Source organism: Chiloscyllium plagiosum, unplaced genomic scaffold (assembly GCF_037043375.1).
Source record: "Chiloscyllium plagiosum isolate Xiang-an unplaced genomic scaffold, Cpla_swu_hap1 HiC_scaffold_18, whole genome shotgun sequence".
Taxonomy (NCBI): Eukaryota; Metazoa; Chordata; class Chondrichthyes; order Orectolobiformes; family Hemiscylliidae; genus Chiloscyllium; species Chiloscyllium plagiosum.
The window spans coordinates 39,219,683-39,241,901 of NW_028270156.1; the positions used below are offsets into that span (position 1 = coordinate 39,219,683).

General features: G+C 39.5%; 1 protein-coding gene across 2 annotated transcripts in view; it reads right to left on the minus strand.

The window, feature by feature from the left end:
• Positions 1-22,219, minus strand: part of insc (INSC spindle orientation adaptor protein) — a 287,717-nt gene that overhangs the window by 17,169 nt on the left and 248,329 nt on the right. For both annotated transcript variants that reach the window (XM_087996161.1, XM_087996159.1), the window contains 3 exons: positions 19,204-19,382; positions 6,579-6,645; positions 573-728 (listed from right to left, as the gene is read on the minus strand). In XM_087996161.1, coding sequence (XP_087852287.1) covers positions 573-728; positions 6,579-6,645; positions 19,204-19,382 — 402 coding nt within the window. The remainder of the gene's footprint in view (positions 1-572; positions 729-6,578; positions 6,646-19,203; positions 19,383-22,219) is intronic.

A 22,219-nucleotide genomic window follows, 5' to 3' on the forward strand; every position in this document is an offset into this window, starting at 1 on the left:
TCCTCTTTTTTCTTTCTTTGCCCCTCCTGTTTTCAAGGGGTTGACTCTTCTTTTATATCATCCTACAGGGATTGGCAAACCCATCCTACTAAGATTAAAATTTAAAACTCAAGTGGCCATTTTCCATGTCCAAGTTCAGAAACTGAAATGTGACAAATTGTTGAACCATGAAAGTCAATACATTGGAGTCCCCTCTTGATTCCAATCTTTTTCTACAGAACAACACTTTCAAGCAAGAGTTACACATTAGTGGTCAAGAGCTAATAATACCCCAAGTGAGATAGTCCCCTGGCTTGTCAAAAATACTTAGACAAACATTAGTACCAGAGTAAGCTCAGCAAGTTAATACAGACCACTTTTGACCACATTCTCTCTAGCTGAATGCAATACTAAATATACACTTAAATAATTAGGCATGTCAGAGTTGGTTAACTTTGTCCTCTCAGTTGCAGTTATAAGAATAACTAGCTAAGTATACGGATTACATAAAGCACTATCCACTGAATTTTAATATCGATATGGGACCAACAAACAGAAAAAAAATCTTATGCTTCAATGCACGTTGTTCTTACAGTTAAGACTTGTGGCAATGTTGGTTATGTCTGGTTGTCTGCTTAGACGAGCGAGTGTAACAGCAGACTTTTGTAATACTCTTTCCAATGCTGCACCTTCTGCTGAAATCCCTGGTGAAATTTTCTCGTGGAGAAACTCCAGTAAAAGCTCTATACCTTAAAAAATAAACAACCACATGTTTTAAACATACTGTTGGTATTGTGGTTTAGCATTGGTCTACTTTTCATAAGAACTTAAATAATCTTGCTTTTCATGCCTTCTAAACAAAACAGACATGGAATGCTGTGGTAAGAGTATAGTAAAAGAATCATCAGCATTCTGAGGGGATAGTCAACTGAGGGCCCCTCCACGTACCATAATGGCTACTATGAAGAGGAAACTATTACTGCAGGGACCAAAGTTGATATTCCAGCCATTTGATTTCCATGGAACCCCGAGTACAAATTGCTGAGTGTGGTATCATAATGCCTATTCCGTGACACAGCTAATTCCATTGATCTGTATGTCAAGGAACAAGCATACAACTTACCATTAGCAATGGTGAGACTGAAAGCTGTAGCCAAAATATACTGTAAGCTAATAACATTTTGTTATAAATCAGAAATGCACTCAAGACAGAAAGACACAAAAGTGAGTTTCAGCGGCTGTCTAGCTTTTTTTTAGCTTTGTTCTTTTGAAGCATATTACACTTTTGTATTGACTTGTTTTAAAAACATAGGAATAAAGGTAGAAAGATTTGTAATAATAGTATGAGCTCAGGATACAATACTGTAGAGAACAAAAAAACCCAAAAGAACTGCACACATTGGATATCAGAAACAAAAACAGTAATTGCTGGAAACATTCAGCAAGTCTGGCAGCATCTGTGCGGAAAAATCAGAGATAATATTTTGGGTCCTGAAGAAAGGTCAAAGGACTTGAATATTAACTCTTAATTTTCTCCACAGATGCTGCTGGATCTGCAGATATTTTCCAGCAATTGCTGTCTTTGCTTCGAAAAATAATGCCATTTTGTAATCGCTACTGTTATCTAGGGAAATTTTCCATTTTATATGAGCAACCAACTACAACCACAAATGGGTACAAAATATACAGGCAACAAATATATCAAATACGTTTGTAAAGATATCCATCTCAATTATTTTGCAAACATCAATTTTTGTTTTTAAATGGATATTCATTGAAATACCATAAAGGGCAATTTTAACCACAGTGAAATAAATATTTCATTTGTATCCATATTCTTAGTACTGTTTCTTTTTCCCCCGTATGTAATAAAGCTCAGATTTTAAGAAATCAAAACAAAAACACCCAGAGCCCTCTATAGCTTGCCTGAGGCACAAATAGATATTATAATGCTCACAAATATAAACATGACTGACCTGTGTTAAAGTAAGAAGTTTGCAAAGTAGCTTTGGTAACCATTTTGATAAAAATAACTGGGAGTGAACAGGCAGTAATATTTTGAATAAAGGGAGGGACAAAAGAGGCATTGAGACAAAGAAAAGAACTTAACAAGGGAAACAAAACTCTATGGCACTGAATGTCAATCAGAATAACAAAGGAGTAAAAGGACAGGTTAATGTTTCAAATATAGGCCCTGCTTAGAGCTCTGTAAGGAAATAAGAAAAGCATAGGGAGGAAAAAAAAGACTCAAGGAGGAGCAACAGAAAAAAAAACTGGTAGGCTAATTACGAACCAAATTGGGATCAATGTTCAGCCCAACCTCTGCAAAAAAGAAGTTGTCCTTGGTAGTAAAATGGTCTTGAAATCAAGACTATCTTGGGAGTAGAATAAAACATTTGAATGATAAATGGCCACAGATAATGATACATTTTTGTTTAACCTCAAGTGCTGAAGAAGGAAGATGTATAGACAGCTAAGATTCAACGTGTTTATATGAAAGCTAATTTAAAAAGACAACAAAGTCAAATAATGTGGAAAAACTTGAGATTGAATTGATATTTGAAATGAAGAAATTGTAGAGATTGTAAAGAACTCAGCCAGGTGGGCCTCATAGAATATGAGTTCCCGGATTGGGGCTGTTAACCTGGTTCGATCAGGGAGGCCTGGCTGAAAGGTAGAAACAGGAGTGTCAGAGGTTCTGTTCACTCAGAGCTGGCTCTGAAATAGCTGCATCTCTGTCAAGGACTTTCAATGTGTAAATAAAGGGTGACTAGATGAGTTATTTCATAAATAGCATTGCTTTTTGAGATTAACTAACTGCACAACAAAATTTTTTTTCAGTCTTGTACTTCGCTATGTTTCCAGGATCTGGCTAATTATAGAGGAATGCATAGATTTGAGTGAAACCAAGGACCATTTATGACCAGCTATGGATGTCAAGGGATCCTCAAACAAACAAAGGAGCCAAAACAATACGAGAGGATTCTTTTGAGTAAACGAGGTTATGAGGTTGATGGGCTAGTCTTTGCCTCTTCAGTGCCATTTCTTTGTCAAGAAAGTGTTTGCATCATCAATTCTGTTTCATTTTATTTTGCAAAGGAAAAGGAAAATTGAGCATAAAGAGGTGCTAGAACACAAATAACAGAAATTCTAGGAGATACCGCTGTACTTGCAGTGATTGTAAGACAAGAACTGACAGTCACAACTGCACAGAAAATCTTATGAACAACATGGCTTTATGCGGAAAGGTCAGGCAAAACAAATTCATTGCACAGAAGAAATGACTAGATGTCATGCATGCAAGTGAAACCGAGTGTATGCTGAGCCAAACCTAATCTGACAGAGACGGGCACTTTTGTCTAAATCTAATTCACTTTGTTTTATATCAGGAAAAAAATCTTGAAATAATTGCATTTAATTTTCGTATGAATTTTTTAAGTTTGAATTTTCAAATATAAAAGGTTTTTTTTTATTCATAAGGATTTGTCAGTTCTAATTACTTTCGATCAGAGGCAGTTGAATAATAGATTTTTTAGTCACTTCCATTGGTTCGTTAACATTTGAATCATATTCATGAACTTACTAATACATTGATACCATCCTTGGCTCTGGTGATGTTTATTGGCATTCTGCCACCATAAGGCCATTGCTGTTACTACCTCAGTGGCTAAATTTGGATAACAGTTTCTCTTTCCATAATGCAATTTGTTACCATTCATGTAATCAACAGGTAGTAGATGTGACTGTTAAAATATCATACCATTTACAATCATTTTCAATACAAATTGTGGGCTCATGCACTACATTCCATCAGCTCAAATATCTTCTATGTAGAAGAAAGCTCCAGTTACATCAGGATTACAATAAAGGCAAGGATATGAGTGATAAAGGCAAACCATTATCATTAACGTGACATGTTAAAATAATAGATGCAGAGCTGATACTATCAAAGCGTTTTTATTTTAACATCATTATATCTATCTGACAAAATACTTCAAATCAGCAAGATCTAACCAGAAACTTGATTTTTGCAACTGGCCTTTTATGACTCAGTACTGGGGAAGGTACATCTATTTCAGCATTTTGCAGCAGAATGTGGAATTTGACTAATTATACTGGTCACCTACGTCAATACAAAAGTGGGACAATGTCCTAGCATGTGTATCTGTATTCAAGTGTTTGGAATGTAATTTAGCCATTCATTGCATTCACAATTTTAAAACATTTATTGATCAACCCTAATGGATAGTCCATTCTGTTTGAACGTGCCAACAAAAACAATCAAGACATCTTGCAATTTAATGAAGAGAATAAACTTGGAGGTGACAAAAACTGTTGAATGTTAAGCTTTTATTTATTATCTCTTGTCCAGGAAAATGAGATGTGATAGAAAAACCCCATTGATATTGCAGCAGTAAATGGTCATGTCTTCAATAGGTTTTGGATCTACAGTCAGTCAGATGGTGTTGAGAAAAATGAGGTTTCCAGCTTCCAGAAGGGTATAGATAAGGGACAGAAAAGGGAGCATTCAAGCTTGGAATGAGTTGAAAGAATGGAGATTAAAATAAAAACAAATCTGTGTTCTCTCCATTGTAAAAAGGTTGCTGAAGAATTTCATAGGATAATTTTCAGATATCCAGTTATCAAAGACATTCCCATATCTGATTAGACACCAACTGATCCCATAAAATAAGACATTCCACTGCTAGCCCTGCTCTGCTTGGTCAATACTGGGGGCTCCAGTAGGCACAATCTTGCAGAAAGTGCCGTCATTTTGGCTTCTAATTGTTTCAGGATGAAGGCTTTCTTTGTCACATTGGTAGTTGAGGAGTAAATCAATAAATCTGCTATTGCACGACAACAAAGGATTCTCAATCTTGAACAAAATTAATTAGTAAAGTGAAACATGGTACAAAAAGAGCTAGATATTGAATGAAAAAAGAAAGAAGCTCTGTTAAAATAAGAGCTGTGATGGTAACTTTGGCGAAAGGTCATACAGGCATATATGGTAATGTTTACATGAGCATGATTTCATACATTGTTAAAGATTTTGGAGGTGTTGAAAGCAATAATAAAAGAGTTATAGAAAATAATAGAAAATGTTTACAAACAAAAGTCCAGGCAGGAAACAAAAGATTTGGATTATTGAATGTTGTTGTAATTGAATTGGGGCAGGGTTGAAAGTGATACATTCAAATTGTGGCTTCAACTTAAGGTTTTGCTATATGCAATGTTGTGGACTTACGTACATGGGTTATTGTGATACTAAAAAATTCAAAACTTTAATAATTGTTCAGGGGTGAGCAATAACTTTTTTTTTCTTTTTTTCCTGAGATGAAAGGGACAAGGAGAAACTGTTACAAAGGAATTAAAAGAAATACGCCACTCAACCATCTCTGAGAAGGAGGAATTGCAGCAATATTAACAAGCTGTCTCCTGGGACAGAGGAGGTAACAATGCTTAAAACCTTTCTGGTTCATGGCATGGAGTAATTAAAATTGCCTACAGAAGGAATGCCCTGAGGTGAAGAGCTGATTGCAGAAAAGTATGTTTTGAAGAGACTGTTAATCCCGAATGTAACAAGGAATAGGGAAGCTACTCCTAATAAGGCTATAGACTTGATGAGTCTGGAGGTTTAATTAATGATGATAATAGTGTTGATTAATTAATTAACAAATCTAAAGGATTATCGATAATGTCACATCAGAAACTTCACATGACAAAAGTCCTACTAGAATTCAATTTCAGGATTCTTCAATAGCAGAATACTAGAGAACCACACTGGACAAGGATTGGACCCTGGCCATCCAGAGAAAGATGCTGTTAGTTGGAATCATAGAAAAATTTCACCATTAATCGGGTAATCGCTAACTTGAGTTGTGAGGCTTAACTTTCTTACTCAATTAATAATACAATTATTACTGTTGCTCCATGCAATAAAGTTAATTGTTTCAATATTTGTCCATGAGATTCCATGATAACTAGCTGACTTAGTGATAGCTTATGGCAGTATATACACAATAGTATGATATTAATATTTGGAATGAAACAGGAATTGGTCACTTGCCTCAACAGGTATTTTTGACATATTAACAGCTGAAAACATGTCCAAAATTTTGGGCTGTCGAATATTGCATGTTTCTGTGAAATTCCTTTATCCATTTTGATTTAAAATACTTTACATCTTTTTTAAGATAATAAATCAGCAATCCATTTTACATCATATCTTACTTTCTCTTCATTGAAGTGCTATGTTGATGTTGACCAGTTTCAATGCCAACTAATTACCTTGTGAGCCCCATTCAAATTGGGTGCTCCAAGGAGATATCCCTGATGTTTTCTTCTTCAAGTTTATTATACTTCAAGTTAAAATATTCTGCCTAACTTCCATTCTTATTCCTCAGCATCAACTAATAATATATTTTGAAGGCAAATCTATACTACTCAGGAATTACTACAGTATTAAGATACACATGGTTAAAGCATTTAATTTAGCATCCTACGAACTGTCCACAAAATCTAATGTATAATTGTGCTTTGAAATTATAAATTACAAGTGTACTTATAACACAGAGTAAAACAAAAAAGGTGAAACTTACCATTTTCTTGTATCATCTCAGAAGCGCATGGCTCTAGTATAGCCATATTTGCCAGTATTGTCACTACCTGTATGGGTACAGTTTATAAGCAAACATCACGTTGTGTCCTGTAACAAGATTTATCCAGTAATATCTGGTACTGTTTTAAACTTTCTCAGGGACTAACCTGCTCTTCGGTTTTCCTTTCCTTTTGACTTAAGAGTAATGCTACCTGATGTCTTCACCAATATTCAACTCCCTCACCCAAGTGGCAACATTTATTGAGATTCATTGGTTATGTGTTGGGAACCTTGTTTTGCTGGCTGTTATGTTTCCTTATATTACGATAATCACTATAATTTACTGTGACAACTTGTGTTTTTTTTTAACATATGTAATATAATAAAAAGTCTGAAGCAGTGTCATAGAGATATTTTACCTGAGACTGAGCAATATTTGTCCATAGAGGGAGAAGGTGGTCTAGTGGTATTATTGATAGGCTATTAATCCAGATGTAATGTTCTGAGGAACCAGATTCAAGTTCATTTATAAAATAGGTACTCAATCTATTTCAAGTAAAGGAACCCCAGAACTGAAATCAATGAAGCAATTTTCTTCCCTTCTCATAACTCCCTTTCTCATAATAAAAAGGGACCTCCACTGATCCTGTCAAATATTAGGGTCATAGGAAAGATTACAGAATTATTTGCCCTTTTCTGTCTGTCGTTAAACCCTTAAGAAATTGGGCATTTGAGAAAAGAATGAAATGACAGATGGTGAATTCAAGGAATTCGGAGTATAATGATGACTATGAAACTATTATTGATTGTCAGAAAAACCCATCAGGTTCACTCATGTCGTTTATGGAAGATAATCTGCCATCTTTATCCAATCTGGCTGACTTGTGACTCCAGACCCAGAGTAATGTGGTTGACTCTTAACTGATCTCTAGGCAATTAGAGCAAAACATGCTGGCCTATCCAGCGATGGCTGCATCCCATTAATTAACTCTTTAAAATAGGTCTTCCATTTGTCCACCACAGCTTCAGTAGTCAAATCAGCAAAACACTACAAAAATGGTGGAAATTTGCTTACATCATTATTAGAGATTGGACATCTAGTTGGAGCCTCATATTGAATGAGTAAAGGTTCAGCCTTTGTGCCCGTCACTACACTACAAGCAGTTGCAACACAAGACCCAGAAGAAAGGGTGGCATGGTAGCTCAGTGGTTAGCACTGATGCCTTACAGCACCAGGGACCTGGGTTCAATTCCTGCCTCAGGTGACTGCCTATGTGGAGTTTGCACATTCTCTGTGTGAGATCCTCCCACAATCCAAAGATGTGTAGGTTAGATGAATTGGCTATGCTAAATTGCCTATAGTGTTAGTTGCATTAGTCAGGGGTAAATATGGGGAACGGGTCTGGGTGGTTACTCTCTGGAGGGTTGGTGTGGACTTGTTGAGCTGAAGGGCCTGTTCCCATACTGGAGGGAACCTAATCTAGACATTATTTCGGATTGCTTGTAAAGAAAAAGTAATGGCAGTTCACTTACAAAGCAGGCATTTAATTAATTGTCAGGAAAGGAACTGACAACAATTTCTTCCCTTTTAAAAATTCCTTTCCTATGGAAAGAAGGCGTTTCCCAGATCCGATAAACCAATAGGGACATAGCAGAGATTATAGAATTACTTTCCTTTTTTCTCGTGTGTGCGATTTAAACCCTTAAGAAAATTGTGTTAGTTGGAGTAAATAATGAGATGGAAGTTTGGGCTTCCAAAAACAAAGTTTTCTAAGTGACAGTATCCACAGAAGAAAGGGAGAAGTGGTAAACCATTTTCTGATATTCACCGGAAATGGTAAGAAAATTATTAGACAATGTTGATCTATGGAAGGTTTCAAAACATCATTTGTACATGTTCTGATGATGAATAAAACCATCAATTAATATCGTTGTAAGTGTTTGGATGTACTTAATAAATAGTTAAATCAAAATATTTCTAACTGGCAGCACAAAAATATGATTCCTGGATTTTGTATATTTTTATGGTTTTGAAATATACAATTACAGTCAATAGTGAATTGCAAATAAGTATAAATCTTCATCCAACCTATAGACATCTTTTTTCTTTAATTTTGCCCCCATCGGGAAAGAGTTCTGCAGGGTGTAACACCATTAGAAGGTAATACGCTGGGAAAACACGTCAGTGCACTAGATGCTGATATTTGCATTTCAATGGGCTTGACACACCAGGAGTGGAATTTCTGGGTAACCTCATAATAACCTCAATCTTAAATTTATTTGACCACCTTTTTGATTCCTCCGAGCTGATAATTGATCTTCTTTTACATTCAGGGAGCAACTCTCCGAAAGATAAGATTAGCTCATGACAAGATTTACTTTTTATTGTAAAATTAATCCTAAATGTTGGCTTTGTGCAAACTCTAGTGTATGTATACCTTGAAGTTCGATCAACTTGCTTCAAAATTAAATTTACTTCTTTTTATAATGTACCAAATTAGATTTCAGTCCCTAACTTTTTGAAAAGTAGGAAAGGAATAAAATAACTGCAGTGGATCTTTGAGCAATTCATAGGAGTTGAATGTTTGCCTCAGTTGGCAATAACACTTTCTGTGACTTGGAAAGTTTTAGACTTAAGTCTCAACTTGAACACATGTTCTATGTTGACAGGCTAACAGTGCACTAGATTGTGGGAGACCACTGAGAACAGTGATCTCTGCTGAGGGCTTGCTGGGATCAGGCTGATAGACTCCAGCACAGGGGACGAAGAATATCCTCACCATAGCCAGCAAAACGTGCTGTCAGGTGTTATCTGTAAACATTGCCACAGAGTGTGAGCACTCTCACTGGGCATAAAGTCCAGTACTGTGGGAGAAAGCTGTACAAGTAGCTATTAATTGGCTATTAAGTGTGGCACGGTGGCTCAGTGGTTAACACTGCTGCCTCACTGCGCCAGGGACCCAGGTGCGATTCCAGCCTTGGGCAACTATCTGTGTGAAGTTTGCACATTCTCCCCGTGAGTGCATGGGTTTCCTCCAGGTGCTCCAGCTTCCTCCCACAATCCAAAGATGTGCAGTTTAGGTGAATTGGCTATGCTAAATTGCCCATTGTGTTCAGGGATGTGTGGGTTAGGTGCATTAGTCTGGGGTAAATGTAGAATAATAGGGTTGGGGAATGGACTTGATGGGCCAAATGGCCTGTTTTCACACTGTAGGGATCCTATGATTTCTATGAAGGGCTGCAAATTGGCTGATACTAGCCCACCATCAGGGTAAAATGTGAGCAGAAGTAGTGTAGCAATTGGCACAGCACTCCACCATAGCACCCAAATGATACACACACTCGCTCTCAAAAGAAATGTCGCCTGCACAGGGATGTGGAAAAACTCAGCTCATGTATTAGCAACCTCTTATCTTCTTGCATCCTGAATCGATGCTCACTTTTCTTTATTTAACTTATTTTTCTAATTAACTTATTCAGGGGGTGTAGGTACAAAACCACTGTACCACAAGAGGGCCCTCAAGGCTCTCTTTACCTGCAGTCCACAAACGTGCACAATTGTCTCCACTTTATCATTACAGAGGTAATTCTAGAGCTCCAGCTTTGACTCACTAATTCAGCAGAGATTAGGTAGTTATGCCTCATTAACTGGTCCTGGCTTTAACCAATAGCTATTTTCTAAATCATTGCTACTCATCTGGCATTCAGCCCTTTCTGTCAAATCTGACATCATTCCAGTTGTTCATAAAAGACAAACTCATCAGGTGGAATCTTCTAGGGGTCTGGACAAGATGGGCTTTGATGAGATTTGTAGAAATGGATTAAAATTCCGAAAATGTCTTGATTTCAAGAGCATCTCACTCCAGTTTTTATGCTGTGAGTTTCTCACCAGGCAATAGTGAGGTGTGAGTTAAAGCAGTTAATTGCTTCTTAAATGGTTTGTTAACAACCCAACTCACCTAATGAACATTTCTATGTCACTAAACATGCCCAAAAAGGCTAGGCATTGAGGAAACTCATTAAGGAAACTAGAGCAAGTGCCCTGGCAGAGTCAGCTTGTTGCTTGCTCTGAAAGATTTCCATGTCGCATACAGGAAGGTGCAAGGGAAGCCTGCAGGAGCAGTGGGGAAATCAGTTCCAACAGGGATTAGAGCATCAACCCTGGATGGGTAAGCAGACATACTTGTAAAGATGGAGACAATGACAGTGACGGGAAAACTCAAGATAAATGGAGCAGGCAGGGGTGGGTATTTGGAACAACATTAAAAGGCATTGTAGACTCTTAGATGAAGGGTGTTAATAGCACTGACCCAGTATAAGAGTTGAGAGGTCATGTTGAGGTTGTACATGACATTGTTGATACCTCTTCTGGAATACTGTGTCCAGTTCTAGTTGCCCAGTTATAAGAAGGATATTATCAAGCTGGAGAGGGTTCAGAGAAGATTTACCAGGATGTTGCCATGTATGGAAGGTTTGAGTTCTGAAGAAAGGCTGAATAGGCTTGGACATTTTTCAGTGGAGTGAGGAGGTTGAGAGGTAACCTGATAGAAGTTTATAAAACAACAAGAGGATTGATAGAGTTAATGAGAGTTATCTTTTCCCTAGGGTGGGAGTTTCAAGAATAGGGGCAACATACCTAATGTGAGAAGAGAAAAAATTTTAAAAAGACATGAGAGGCAAATTCTTTACACACAGGGTGGTTCACATGTGAAATGAACTTCCTGAAGAAGTGGTGGATATGGGTACAATTACAATTACAAAGACATTTGGATAGATACATGAATAGGAATGGTTTGGACGGAAATGGGCCAGGAGCAGGCAGTTTAGTTTGGGATTATGTTTGGCATGGACTGAAGGGTCTGTTTCCATGTTGTATGACTATGACTCTATGTAGCTGCCACAAGGGAAGCATAAAGAAGCAGGGTGGGGAACATTAAGGTGTAATATTGACTTTAAAGAGGCAGAGAGGACAGTTGGAGATGAACTTCAATGTGTTAGGTCGCTACATAGATTGGGCAGCATGGGGGTGGTGGGGGAAATAGATGGAAATGGGCTGTCGGCTGTTGCAAGGTAAAAGGAGATTCTTCATAGCGTAACCGGGGATGATCCAATGCAAGTTGAATTCTCTGCCATCACTTTTTGTTCTCTAAGTGCAAAACACTACTCGACAATGGCTGGGATAGTGCCCAGGCTGGGCAGTGTCAATGTGACTTTGATGGTGACAATGTGGGATTCACATTGATTTGATACCATGGCAGTGAAGGAACAAATACATGAAGCAGCCATTTGTTAACCCCAGCTTATTTAATTTGCCATAATGTTGTTGTCCATTTGCTATGCTTGCAAAGTGAAGGAGCTTAGGGATCAGATGCTGGTCAAAGGTGATCTGGTTCTTGCAAATTTAACATGAGATTTAGCAGCAATGACTTATCAAGAGACCAATGCAGCCAAAGACGAACAATGCTTTGAGCAATTTCTGGGGTGCTATTGAAGCAGCAAACTTTCTCTTCTTTATCTCAAATGTAAATATAATAATGGTGTGCATTGAATGTAGTGAGAGGTTGAACAGGTTTGTGTGGGTCTTGGGTGAGGAGGCCATCAGAATGCTGCAGCCATTCCCTTTTGAATGACATTTAGCGATCACTCAGTCGGCTCTGCACCATGCTGCACATACTGAGGCTGATGATGGATGGATGATAGGGATGAGTACCTCATTAGAAGGGTGCAGTATGTCTCACTTTATGGAGTAGTGCATTCAGCCTCCTCTGCAGGATACGCTTCTGATGTCTCTACTGAGATCAAAGAACTTCTTTTGTATTAGATTAGATTAGATTAGATTAGATTACTTTACAGTGTGGAAACAGGCCCTTCGGCCCAACAAGTCCACACCGACCCGCCGAAGCGTAACCCACCCATACCCCTACATTTACCCCTTACCTAACACTGCGGGCAATTTAGCATGGCCAATTCACCTGACCTGCACATCTTTGGACTGTGGGAGGAAACCGGAGCACCCAGAGGAAACCCACGCAGACAGGGGGAGAACGTGCAAACTCCACACAGTCAGTCGCCTGAGGCGGGAATTGAACCTGGGTCTCTGGCGCTGCGAGGCAGCAGTGCTAACCACTGTGCCACCGTGCCGCCCAGTACTTTCTGTTCCCAATGTAGATCATTTCTACCAAGAGTTAAGAGACCTACCATTAGTGGCATGTTGGTCTCTGTGGCGATCTACATAAGAATCAGGTCCATATAATGTTATTACAACATTTAGAAGACATTTGGCTAGGTACATGAATAGGAAAAGTTTAGAGGGATATTGGCCTAAATGTGGGCAAATGGGACTAGTTACATTTGGGAAACCTGGTCAGCATGGACAAGTTCGACCAGAGGGTTTGTTTCCACGCTATATGACTCTATGACCATTAGAAGGAAAAGGTGGACTCAGGCGGGCCACAGCCAATGCCACACCCATGAGCAGCAGCAGGCCAGTGTGGAGGATAGGGTGCACCTGGCTCAGGATGAGGTCATTGCAGCAGGGCCCCTCAGGATGCATGGGGTTTGCGGGAAGCAGAGAGTCTTGCAGCACCAACACTATTTCCTGCAGATAAGTGAGGTGCTATGTCAATGCAGGCTGCATATGTCCAGGGACACTGTGATAGAATTGTGTTGGATGCTGAAGCAGGATCTGAGGGCTACAAGAGTGGGAGACCAGTGTCTCTTGATGGCTGTGAAGGTGAAGGCAAACTTGAATGTCAGTGTGACTGGTTCCTTTCAAGGAGTGATGAGAGACCTGTGTGGGATCTCTCAGTCATGCACCCACAGATACATCAAGACAGTGACTGATGACATCCGTACAAGATCACACTGGCTCATTTAGTTTCCCCTTGATGAGGTCAGTGCTGTAGCCCAGGCAGTGGAATTCAGGAACATAGCTGGCTTCCCTCAGGTGCAGGGTGCTATCAAATGTACACACATGGCACTGAGAGGGCCCAATCACATGCTGTGAAATTAATCAACAGGAAGGGGTTCTATTTGTTTAATGTTCAGGTAATCTATGATCATTGTTACCACTTCCTGGGAGTGCCACTGCCCTGCTAGCTGCCATGACTTCTACATTCTGGAACACTTTCATATATCTGGTTTGAGAGTCCAGGAGGCTTATAGGGCTGGTTATTGGGGACAAGGGCTACCCAGTGCAACCATGGCTGATAACACGTTTGCATAACCCCCTAACTGACATGGAGCATAGGTTTAATGGTGCCCATGCTTCAGTCAGGATCATTGTGGAGCAGGTGAAGGGGCTGCTGATACTTGAACCAGTTCTGGAGGTCTCCTGTATAGTTCTGGAAAGAGTGTTCCTCATCACCCTGGCAATTGGATGTGAGGGATACCATGGGGCAGGCTAGGGAGTTAATGAGGCAGGTTTGGTAAGATATAGCAGTTTGGCTAGATGTTCAGACTTAGCCAAAATTATAAGATTCAGCTCATCATTTTTCTGACCTTGCGAATCAAGCTGCACATCTACCTTTTCTGTCCTATATAAAGATATTGAAAGAGTTGTAGCCTACTAGCTTCATGGTCAAAATTCCCATAGCACTCTATTGAATTTAACCAGATGGATTGCAGAAATTCAAAATGGCAGCTCACCACCAACTTTCAAAGTCCTGGCCTTGACAATAATGATCATATCTCATGACAGTGTAAATAAAAGCTTTCAATTGAGTGTGTACTCCTCCTATAACACCAACACAGTCTAAGACACAAAAATGGCATACTCTAGGAATTTGAAAATATTTCATTATTCCTTTTTGCAGCCTTCAATATGACCACCATACCCTTCTGTCCCAATAGATTTCTAAAATTGTCTGTCTTGATGTGGCTGTCCTTGAATGTTTCCACTCTATTAATGGAGGCATAGTCTAAACATCTCAAGCAATGGCTCCTTATTACCTTCAAGTCTTTCCAAGGATCTATTCCTGGCTCTTCCTCAACTGTAGATTGGTGATAGACACCAATTCACATGTACATTTGACTTAAATATCTCTACCTCTCCCTTAACATTTTATGGCTACCAGTCACACTTCTCATCTTTTGTCCGTGCAGCTTTAATTTGAGCCCTGAGTCTGCCAGATGACAATGCAATACTTTTAAATGAACACTGATAGTTTTGTATTAGATTAAAACCTAAAAATAATTTTGAATATAATATCATTTTTGAATATAATTTTCACAAAAACTAACCTCCTCAGTTATTTTAACAAATAATATGATTCAGTGCATCTGGCTTCGAAATGATGTTACTTTCTCGTCAGCTTTAGAAATCATAAATCAGAACTATCTCAAGGGTCTTGCTTTGCAGTTGCTAACCAAATCAATTAATCTGCATTGAATGCCTCAATAAACTAATTCTTGCTTATTTCACCAATATGAAATCGGCAACTCACAAAAATCGTTCAGCTTTATTTATAGTGACTGATTTTAAATGTCTGACCTTTCAAGGGGAAAGCAGCCTGCAGTAATAAAAAAACCCACCATTTAACAGTTTGGTGGACACAAGCGTTCCATATGGGAGGTGCTTGAAAAACTCTAACTTTGTTAATTCCTATGTATGTCTTATTCAACCACATTTACGAAATGCAATTGACTCACCTTTAAAAAAAACACTATTTGCAGACTGTACACTCGGAGATTCCAAAAACTAAAACAAAATGATTAATTTCACAATAAAACACTTCAGTTTTTCAATGAAGGGTCAGTTACATCTGCTGCACTTGGTAATCAGATCAAGATGATGGTGTTAACATGTATCCTTTCCCATTAAGACAGACATTTTGTTTTCTCTCATTATCAATGTCACTAACATTATGTTGCTAATCAACAGTAAGCAGTTGGGTAGCATTTTCAATATAGAAAATATCCTAAGGATGCTTCACAGAGGGAAAAGGAAAACAAATGCTGACCACTTGCAAACATGAGCTCCAAAGCTGGAGTTAATGGATAGGGGCAGTGAAAGGAGGCCCTAATAGATAACAGACCAAAATCAGAGGAAGGGATGTCTGAGGGAGGGAGGGAGGGAGAGGTCACTGACGTTGTGTACAGTCTGATTAAGTTTGTAGAATTATCAATCTACTGCAGGCTGAAGGTTGCAGTTTTGCCAATTTTTGCCCACAGCAAGTGAAGGTTTATTAAGATTGGATGACAAACTAGTGTTTGATAGTGCTATATTGTTAAACTAACAAATTGACAGTGATCCACTGCAGCCTGCAGGCAAAAGGAATGTATGTAATGAATAAACAACATAGGAAAATTTCTGTCTTAATCCATATAAGGTTAAGCCATGGGCCATTGTTGAGAAAGTGATTTATTGCCTGTGGTGCTATCCTACAGAAAATATATTAAATATTGGTATTTGGCATTGGCTCAGTGGTTTAAATGGTCATGACAAAGACAAAACCATTATTCGAGGAGAACATGGATTTCTTCCAGTGATTTTGGTCAACATTCTGGGCAGCACAGTGGCTCAGTGGTTAGAACCAGGGACCCAGATTCAGGTGACTGTGTGAAGTTTACATGTTCTCCCTGTTTCTGCTGGCTGTTTCTGGTGTCCTCCACAGTCCAAAGGCATGCAGATAAGGTGGATTGGCCATGTTAAATTGTCCTGTAATGTCCAGGGATGTGTCAGTTAGATGGATTATCCATAGTTAATGTGGGTTATAGGGGCTGGGTCTGGATGGGATGCTCTTTGGAAATTTGGTGTCAACTTAATGGGCTGAATGGCTTCTTTCTGCACTGTTGTGATTCTTATCACAACAAAAAATGCATTAACTGGGTATTTAGCTCATCTCAGCTTGTGGGATCCTGCTGGTTTCAAATTGACACCACCTCCAGAATAAAATGCTTATGTGATATTTTGAAATATTTCTATGAGATAAAGGTAGAATATTATAAAAATTCAAGACTTAGTTTATACATGGCAGGGAAATGATTCTTGTAAAGATGGACTCAAGCTGTCATTTCCATAGCACTAGCTAAACATAACAATAAGTTCTATTTTCAATACTACTTCCTTTATGGCAAAATTGTTAACAAACAAATAATATATTATAAATCTTTTGTCAAATCTGTGATGATAGAAACCCTTGTCATTTATTCATAAAACCCTTCCTTCTTCAAATTCAAGATCATTAACAAGCTCACAAAATATTGTTGGTCACAGCAGTGATTTTCTAATAGAGCTGTATTTTCTCTTTCTGTTCTCATTAAATATTGCACAATATATTTCATAATCAGCAGTTAATTTCATGGGCAGTGAATTATCAATATACACAAAAAAACAAGAAATATTACACTGGGTAAAATTATTATTTGACCCACACATCTTTAAGTAAATAATCTGCAACTTCGATAGCCTGTAGAACCTTTAATTTAGATATTGTAGCAGAAAATATACGTAGCAGAAAATACACTAGAAAAAATAATATTCAGTCACACACTCCCAATGACCTCCGAGGCAATATTTGATGCTGTCCTCCCACAAATTTCACATACCCTAAGAATCTTTGATGATTTTTCCTGTGAACAATGGTGAGACTCAGAGAACTGAAGAAGTTTGTACTCACTGGAGTTTGGAGGAAATCTCCACCCACCAGGTACACTGGCCTTGGCTATTTGCTTGTGCCTGTTTTGGTTAATAAGGTTGCGCCCATGTGTGTAATTCAAGCAGGCTTACATTAATGAATCTTCGTGGTGCGGAGGTGCCAGTGTTGGATTGGGGTGGACAAAGTCAGAAGTCACACAACACCAGGTTATAGTCCGACAGATCAAAGGAGCAGCGCTCTGAAAGCTTGAGATTTCAAATAAACCTGTTGGATGATAACCTGGTGTCATGTGACTTCTGACTATGAACATCCATGACATGCTAATGGACACACTATAGTCTCCCACCAGGGAAGGTCAGGAAAAATCTGACCTGCCTGAAGGGTTCCCAGAACTTTTTAGCAAAACTTTAACCTGCCAATGGGAAACCACCTAATTAAGTTCAGCTTCTAAATGAAAATATCTATTTTCAACAAAATTAGAGGAGAGATATTTGTCCAACTAGATTTGCCAAAGGCCGATCTAGGTGCCTCAGTTCTATCTGCAGAATGCAATTTTACTGAGAATTGGCTTTGCTAAGAAATGTGTTACAAAGTGAGGGAAGCTTCTGATTTTTATCCCTTTTGGCTGCTTATTCCTTTAGATCAACAACAAGTTGCAGTTGTACATTTTTTATTCTTCTGTGAGAAGCACTTGGTCCTTTGATTTTTTTTTTCCTTCTTTGTGAGTTAGTATGGCTAATATTTGGCAAGGCAGGATTCTCTGGTTTTCCAGTGCTCTTTCCAGAGGGCTGCTACTTGTGCAAATGCACCAGCTTCACAGCAGGCTGTCACTCCTGCAACTTGCCACTCAGTCTGTTCTGTTTCCTTTTGAAGTACTTTGAAAGGCGTGCTTGGTATGACTTGTACTTTATTAACAATTTCACATTCCCACAGGGATAGCTATGCTGGAAAGCAAATAAAAATTGCAACTTTTCCCAGCACAAAAGAAAATACACACTAGTTGAAATAAAATAAATAGTTTTTTTTTCAAGTTGAAATCATAGAATCCATACAGTGTGGAAGCAGGCCATTCGGCCAATCAAGTCCACAGCAACCCTCCAAAGAGCATCCCAACCAGACCCAGCTGATTCCTGTAACTCTGAATTTCCCATGGCTAATCCACCCAGCCTGCACAACCCTGGACACTGTGAGGCAATTTAGTGTGAGCTGCTCCTCGGATGCTGCCTGACCGGCTGTGTTTTTCCAGCACCACACTCTTCAACTCTGATCAACAGCATCTGCAGTCCTCACTTTCTCCCAATTTAGTAATGACCAATCCACCTAATCGGCACATCTTTGGATTGTGGAGGAAACCGGAGCACCCGGAGGAAACCCATGTGGACCTTGTGAACTCCATGCAGACCGTCACCCAAGGGTCGAATTGAACCCAGGTCCCTGGCAATGTGAGCAGCAGTGCAAACTGCTGAGTAACCACATCACTGCTATTAAAACAGAAGGAAGTAGTGCAAATGTGGTTTGTGTAAACATATATGGAGAAAGTGAGGACTGCAGATGCTGGAGACCAGAGTTGAAAGATGTGGTGCTGGAAAAACACAGCAGGCCAGGCAGCATCCGAAGAGCAGGAGAATCGACATTTCGGGCATAAGCCCTTCTTCAGGAAATTGCCCGAAACGTCGATTCTCCTGCTCCTCGGATGCTGCCGGGCCTGCTGTGTTCTTCCAGCACCACATTTTTCAACTCTGTATAAACATATATGTTTTGTCAAAATGAGGTTGGGTAAACCATTTACAATTTATTTTGTTTATTTTACAATGGTTAATTACTGTGTAGGTTTTAATATTCGTTGAGCACCCAAAATTGAAGCCTCCACACTGTAACTTTAAATTGCAGAAACGAATTCAATTAATTTTAGAAGTAAATTTGTGTTTTGTCAGTTTGTATTCTACCTATAGTTTCTTAATGCAAATATGGCTTCAAAAACATCACGCTATGTACAATATGATCAATGCTTTGTCGAAATGCACTAACCTGATCTTTGGAGTAAGGAGTGTCAACTCTCCGAAGGTCATGACAGGCTTCGATAAGGATTTTTGTTGCATTCAGCTGCAACAAAATCTCACAGGCCATTGAATCAAAGAATGTGATGTTGGCAAGAGCAGCTGAAGCCAGCAGGAACACTTCACTCGATGAGGCATCTTTGCATAAATCTATGTGAAAAAAAATACATGTTTTATATAATTACAGAGATTTCAGTGAAAGTAAATAGACCTTTTCCATTTCATATTTATTGAATTTCAAAATAAAATAGTTATGCACAGTCATTATATAACATCCATTCTTTGGCATTACCTTTCAGTTAAATAGCAAATCTGACATGGAAATGTATTAATTTATACTTTCAAAAGCCTCACAACTTTTGTATATAAAAAAATGTTTTAAAAGACTCATGTAGCACAGTTAGTTTAACACATAATGTAGATTAATTTTGATTATGTTATTCACATTTTATCTTCCACAGTAGTGAGATTTCTTGTTAAATAGATGCTTTGGAAATAGGATTTAGCACTGTGCAGTTGGTAAGTAAATTACCTGGGGATTTATGCAACCACTAAGCTAGCTATAAGTTATTTTTAAAATTCTTCCAGGACAAGTGATAATCCCAGCAGAGAAAGATGTGGCTGTGTGACAGCTGGGGGTTTATTAGTACAGTAAATTACTGTAAAATGTGGGATTAATGCATACTAATTTAAAATACTAATTGAAAATATTTTGTATTCTATTATTTTCCTTCCCAAACTGGCCAGTCTGTCTTGTGCAAGTGCAACTCTTTGACAAATAATGCCATCTGCAGGAGTATTAGAAGTTTTACCATATTCAACAATTCTGCTGCTGTGTTTTTCTGTTTCAGGAGGGAAGTATTCATCATTAAAAGGTTGCAAGACTTCTTTGGAGAAATGGTTAGAGCAGTCTCACTCCAGTCTCTCATGGGCTTTGAAACAATAGCATAAAATTGAACTTAATTTTGCACTAATTGGTAATAATTTGGCTGACTCACTTAAAGATAGGTACAGTAAATAAAAACGTATCACAGTAAAGTTGCTTCCAGCTAGGTTGGCGTGGAGGCATGGTGCTGGAGCAAAGAAACTACAGCTTTGCTGTGAACCTCATACATAATGTGGGAATACTTGGGTTGCACTTTCTGACATTCCCAGGCCAGTTTCTAAAGATGGGGTTAGGGAATGGGAGTGGAGTTGTGGGGGCTGGATGGAGTCAAGGAGAACTACAAGAATTGTTGCCATAAGCTATGCTGCTGTACTGAACAGTACAGTTTGGCAGCTTTCAACGCTCAGTCCTGTTACATGTTAGAAGGGTTGGAGAGCCTTTTTTAGGTGTCACTTTACAAGTCCCCTGTGCCTATTGGAGGTCCCTCCCTAAGGTATTCCCACACCCACATTTCCCTTCCTCCCTATCTTGTCTGCTGAGGTCCCTCATCTCTCTTTGCTGCCCGGCTTCCTTTTTCACTCCCCCCTCCCCTCCCCCCCGCCAACCCGCCCCACATGTTGCCAAAAATTGCATTGTCAGCTGGACCCAGGGGGACTCTCAACCCTACCCATCTACTGTCAAACCCACTTCCATTGACACTCACTGTTGGGGACAGGATGCAGTCAAAGCAAGGCTTTAGCCCCAGTGGCACTGCTGGAACTTGATTGATGCCATCAACTGCATATGCTTGGAGGTCTCTATGACAGGACTGCCTCTCCAGTTGGCAAATAAATGGCTGAGGTGAGGCTCCCAAGCACTTGCCTCAAGTGGAAACAATCTTTCCAACCTACCCTGTCAAGGCCTTTAAGAATCTTCTCCGCTTCTATAAGATCTATTATTCTTCTAAAAATCAAACAGGCCCAACCTACTCAATCCCTCCTCATACTGCCTTAGCTTTGAATAAAAGGAAAAAGGTCAACATTATATTTGACTTCCCTATTACCCGCTGAACCTTTTTGTGATTTATCCATGAGGACTCTTAAATCCCTCAATGGTGTAGCATTCTGCTCTATTTTTCTATTTAAGTAATATTCACATTGTAATAATATGCTAGTTCTCACACCAAAATGCATAATCTCACATTATGTTCCATCTGCCAAGTTTTTGCCTTCTCAAATAAACAGTTTATATTCCTCTGCAGAGTCTGCGTCATCTTCACCACTTGCATTACCATCTATGTTCTGCAGAGATCATTCCCTCCATGATGCCCTCATTAGTTCTACCCCTCTCCCCCCTCTGCCCCCCCCCCCCCCCACACACCAACCCACCCTCCACTCCCGGCACCTTCCCTTGCCACTGCAAGAGGTGTAAAACCTGCTCCCATACACCTCCTCCCTCACCTCTATCCAAGGCCCCAAAGGATCCTTCCACATCCAGCAGAGGTTTTCCTGCACATCAAAACACCTCATCTGCTGTGTCCATTGCTCTCAATGTGGTCTCCTCTACATTGGGGATCCAGGACACCAACTCGCGGAATGTTTCAAGGAACACCACCAAACTACCCCACCGCCCTGTGGCTGACCATTTCAATGCCCCCTCCCACTCCCCCCAAGGACATGCAAGTCCTGGGCCTCTTCCCCCATCAAATCCAAGCTACCCAATGACTGGAGGAAGACACCTCCAACCACACGGCATCAATATTGACTTCACTAGTTTCCGAATCTTCCCTCCCCCTGCCTCATCCCAGATCCAACCCTTCAACTCGGCACCACCCTCTTGATCTGTCCATCTTCCTTCCCACAAATTTGCTCCATCGCCCCACCTGCATCAACCTCTCACCTTCCCATGCTACATTTCTCCCAGGCACCTCAACCCTCCTATTTATCTCTCAGCCCCCTTCACCAACCCTGCCCCCTACCACATTCCTGATGAAAGGCTTATGCCTAAAATGCTGACTTTCCTGCTTCTCAGATGCTGCCTGACCTGCTGTGTTTTTCCAGCACCATACTTTTCAAATCTTCCCATCTATGTTCGTATTACCCACAAACTTGGCTATAGTTCA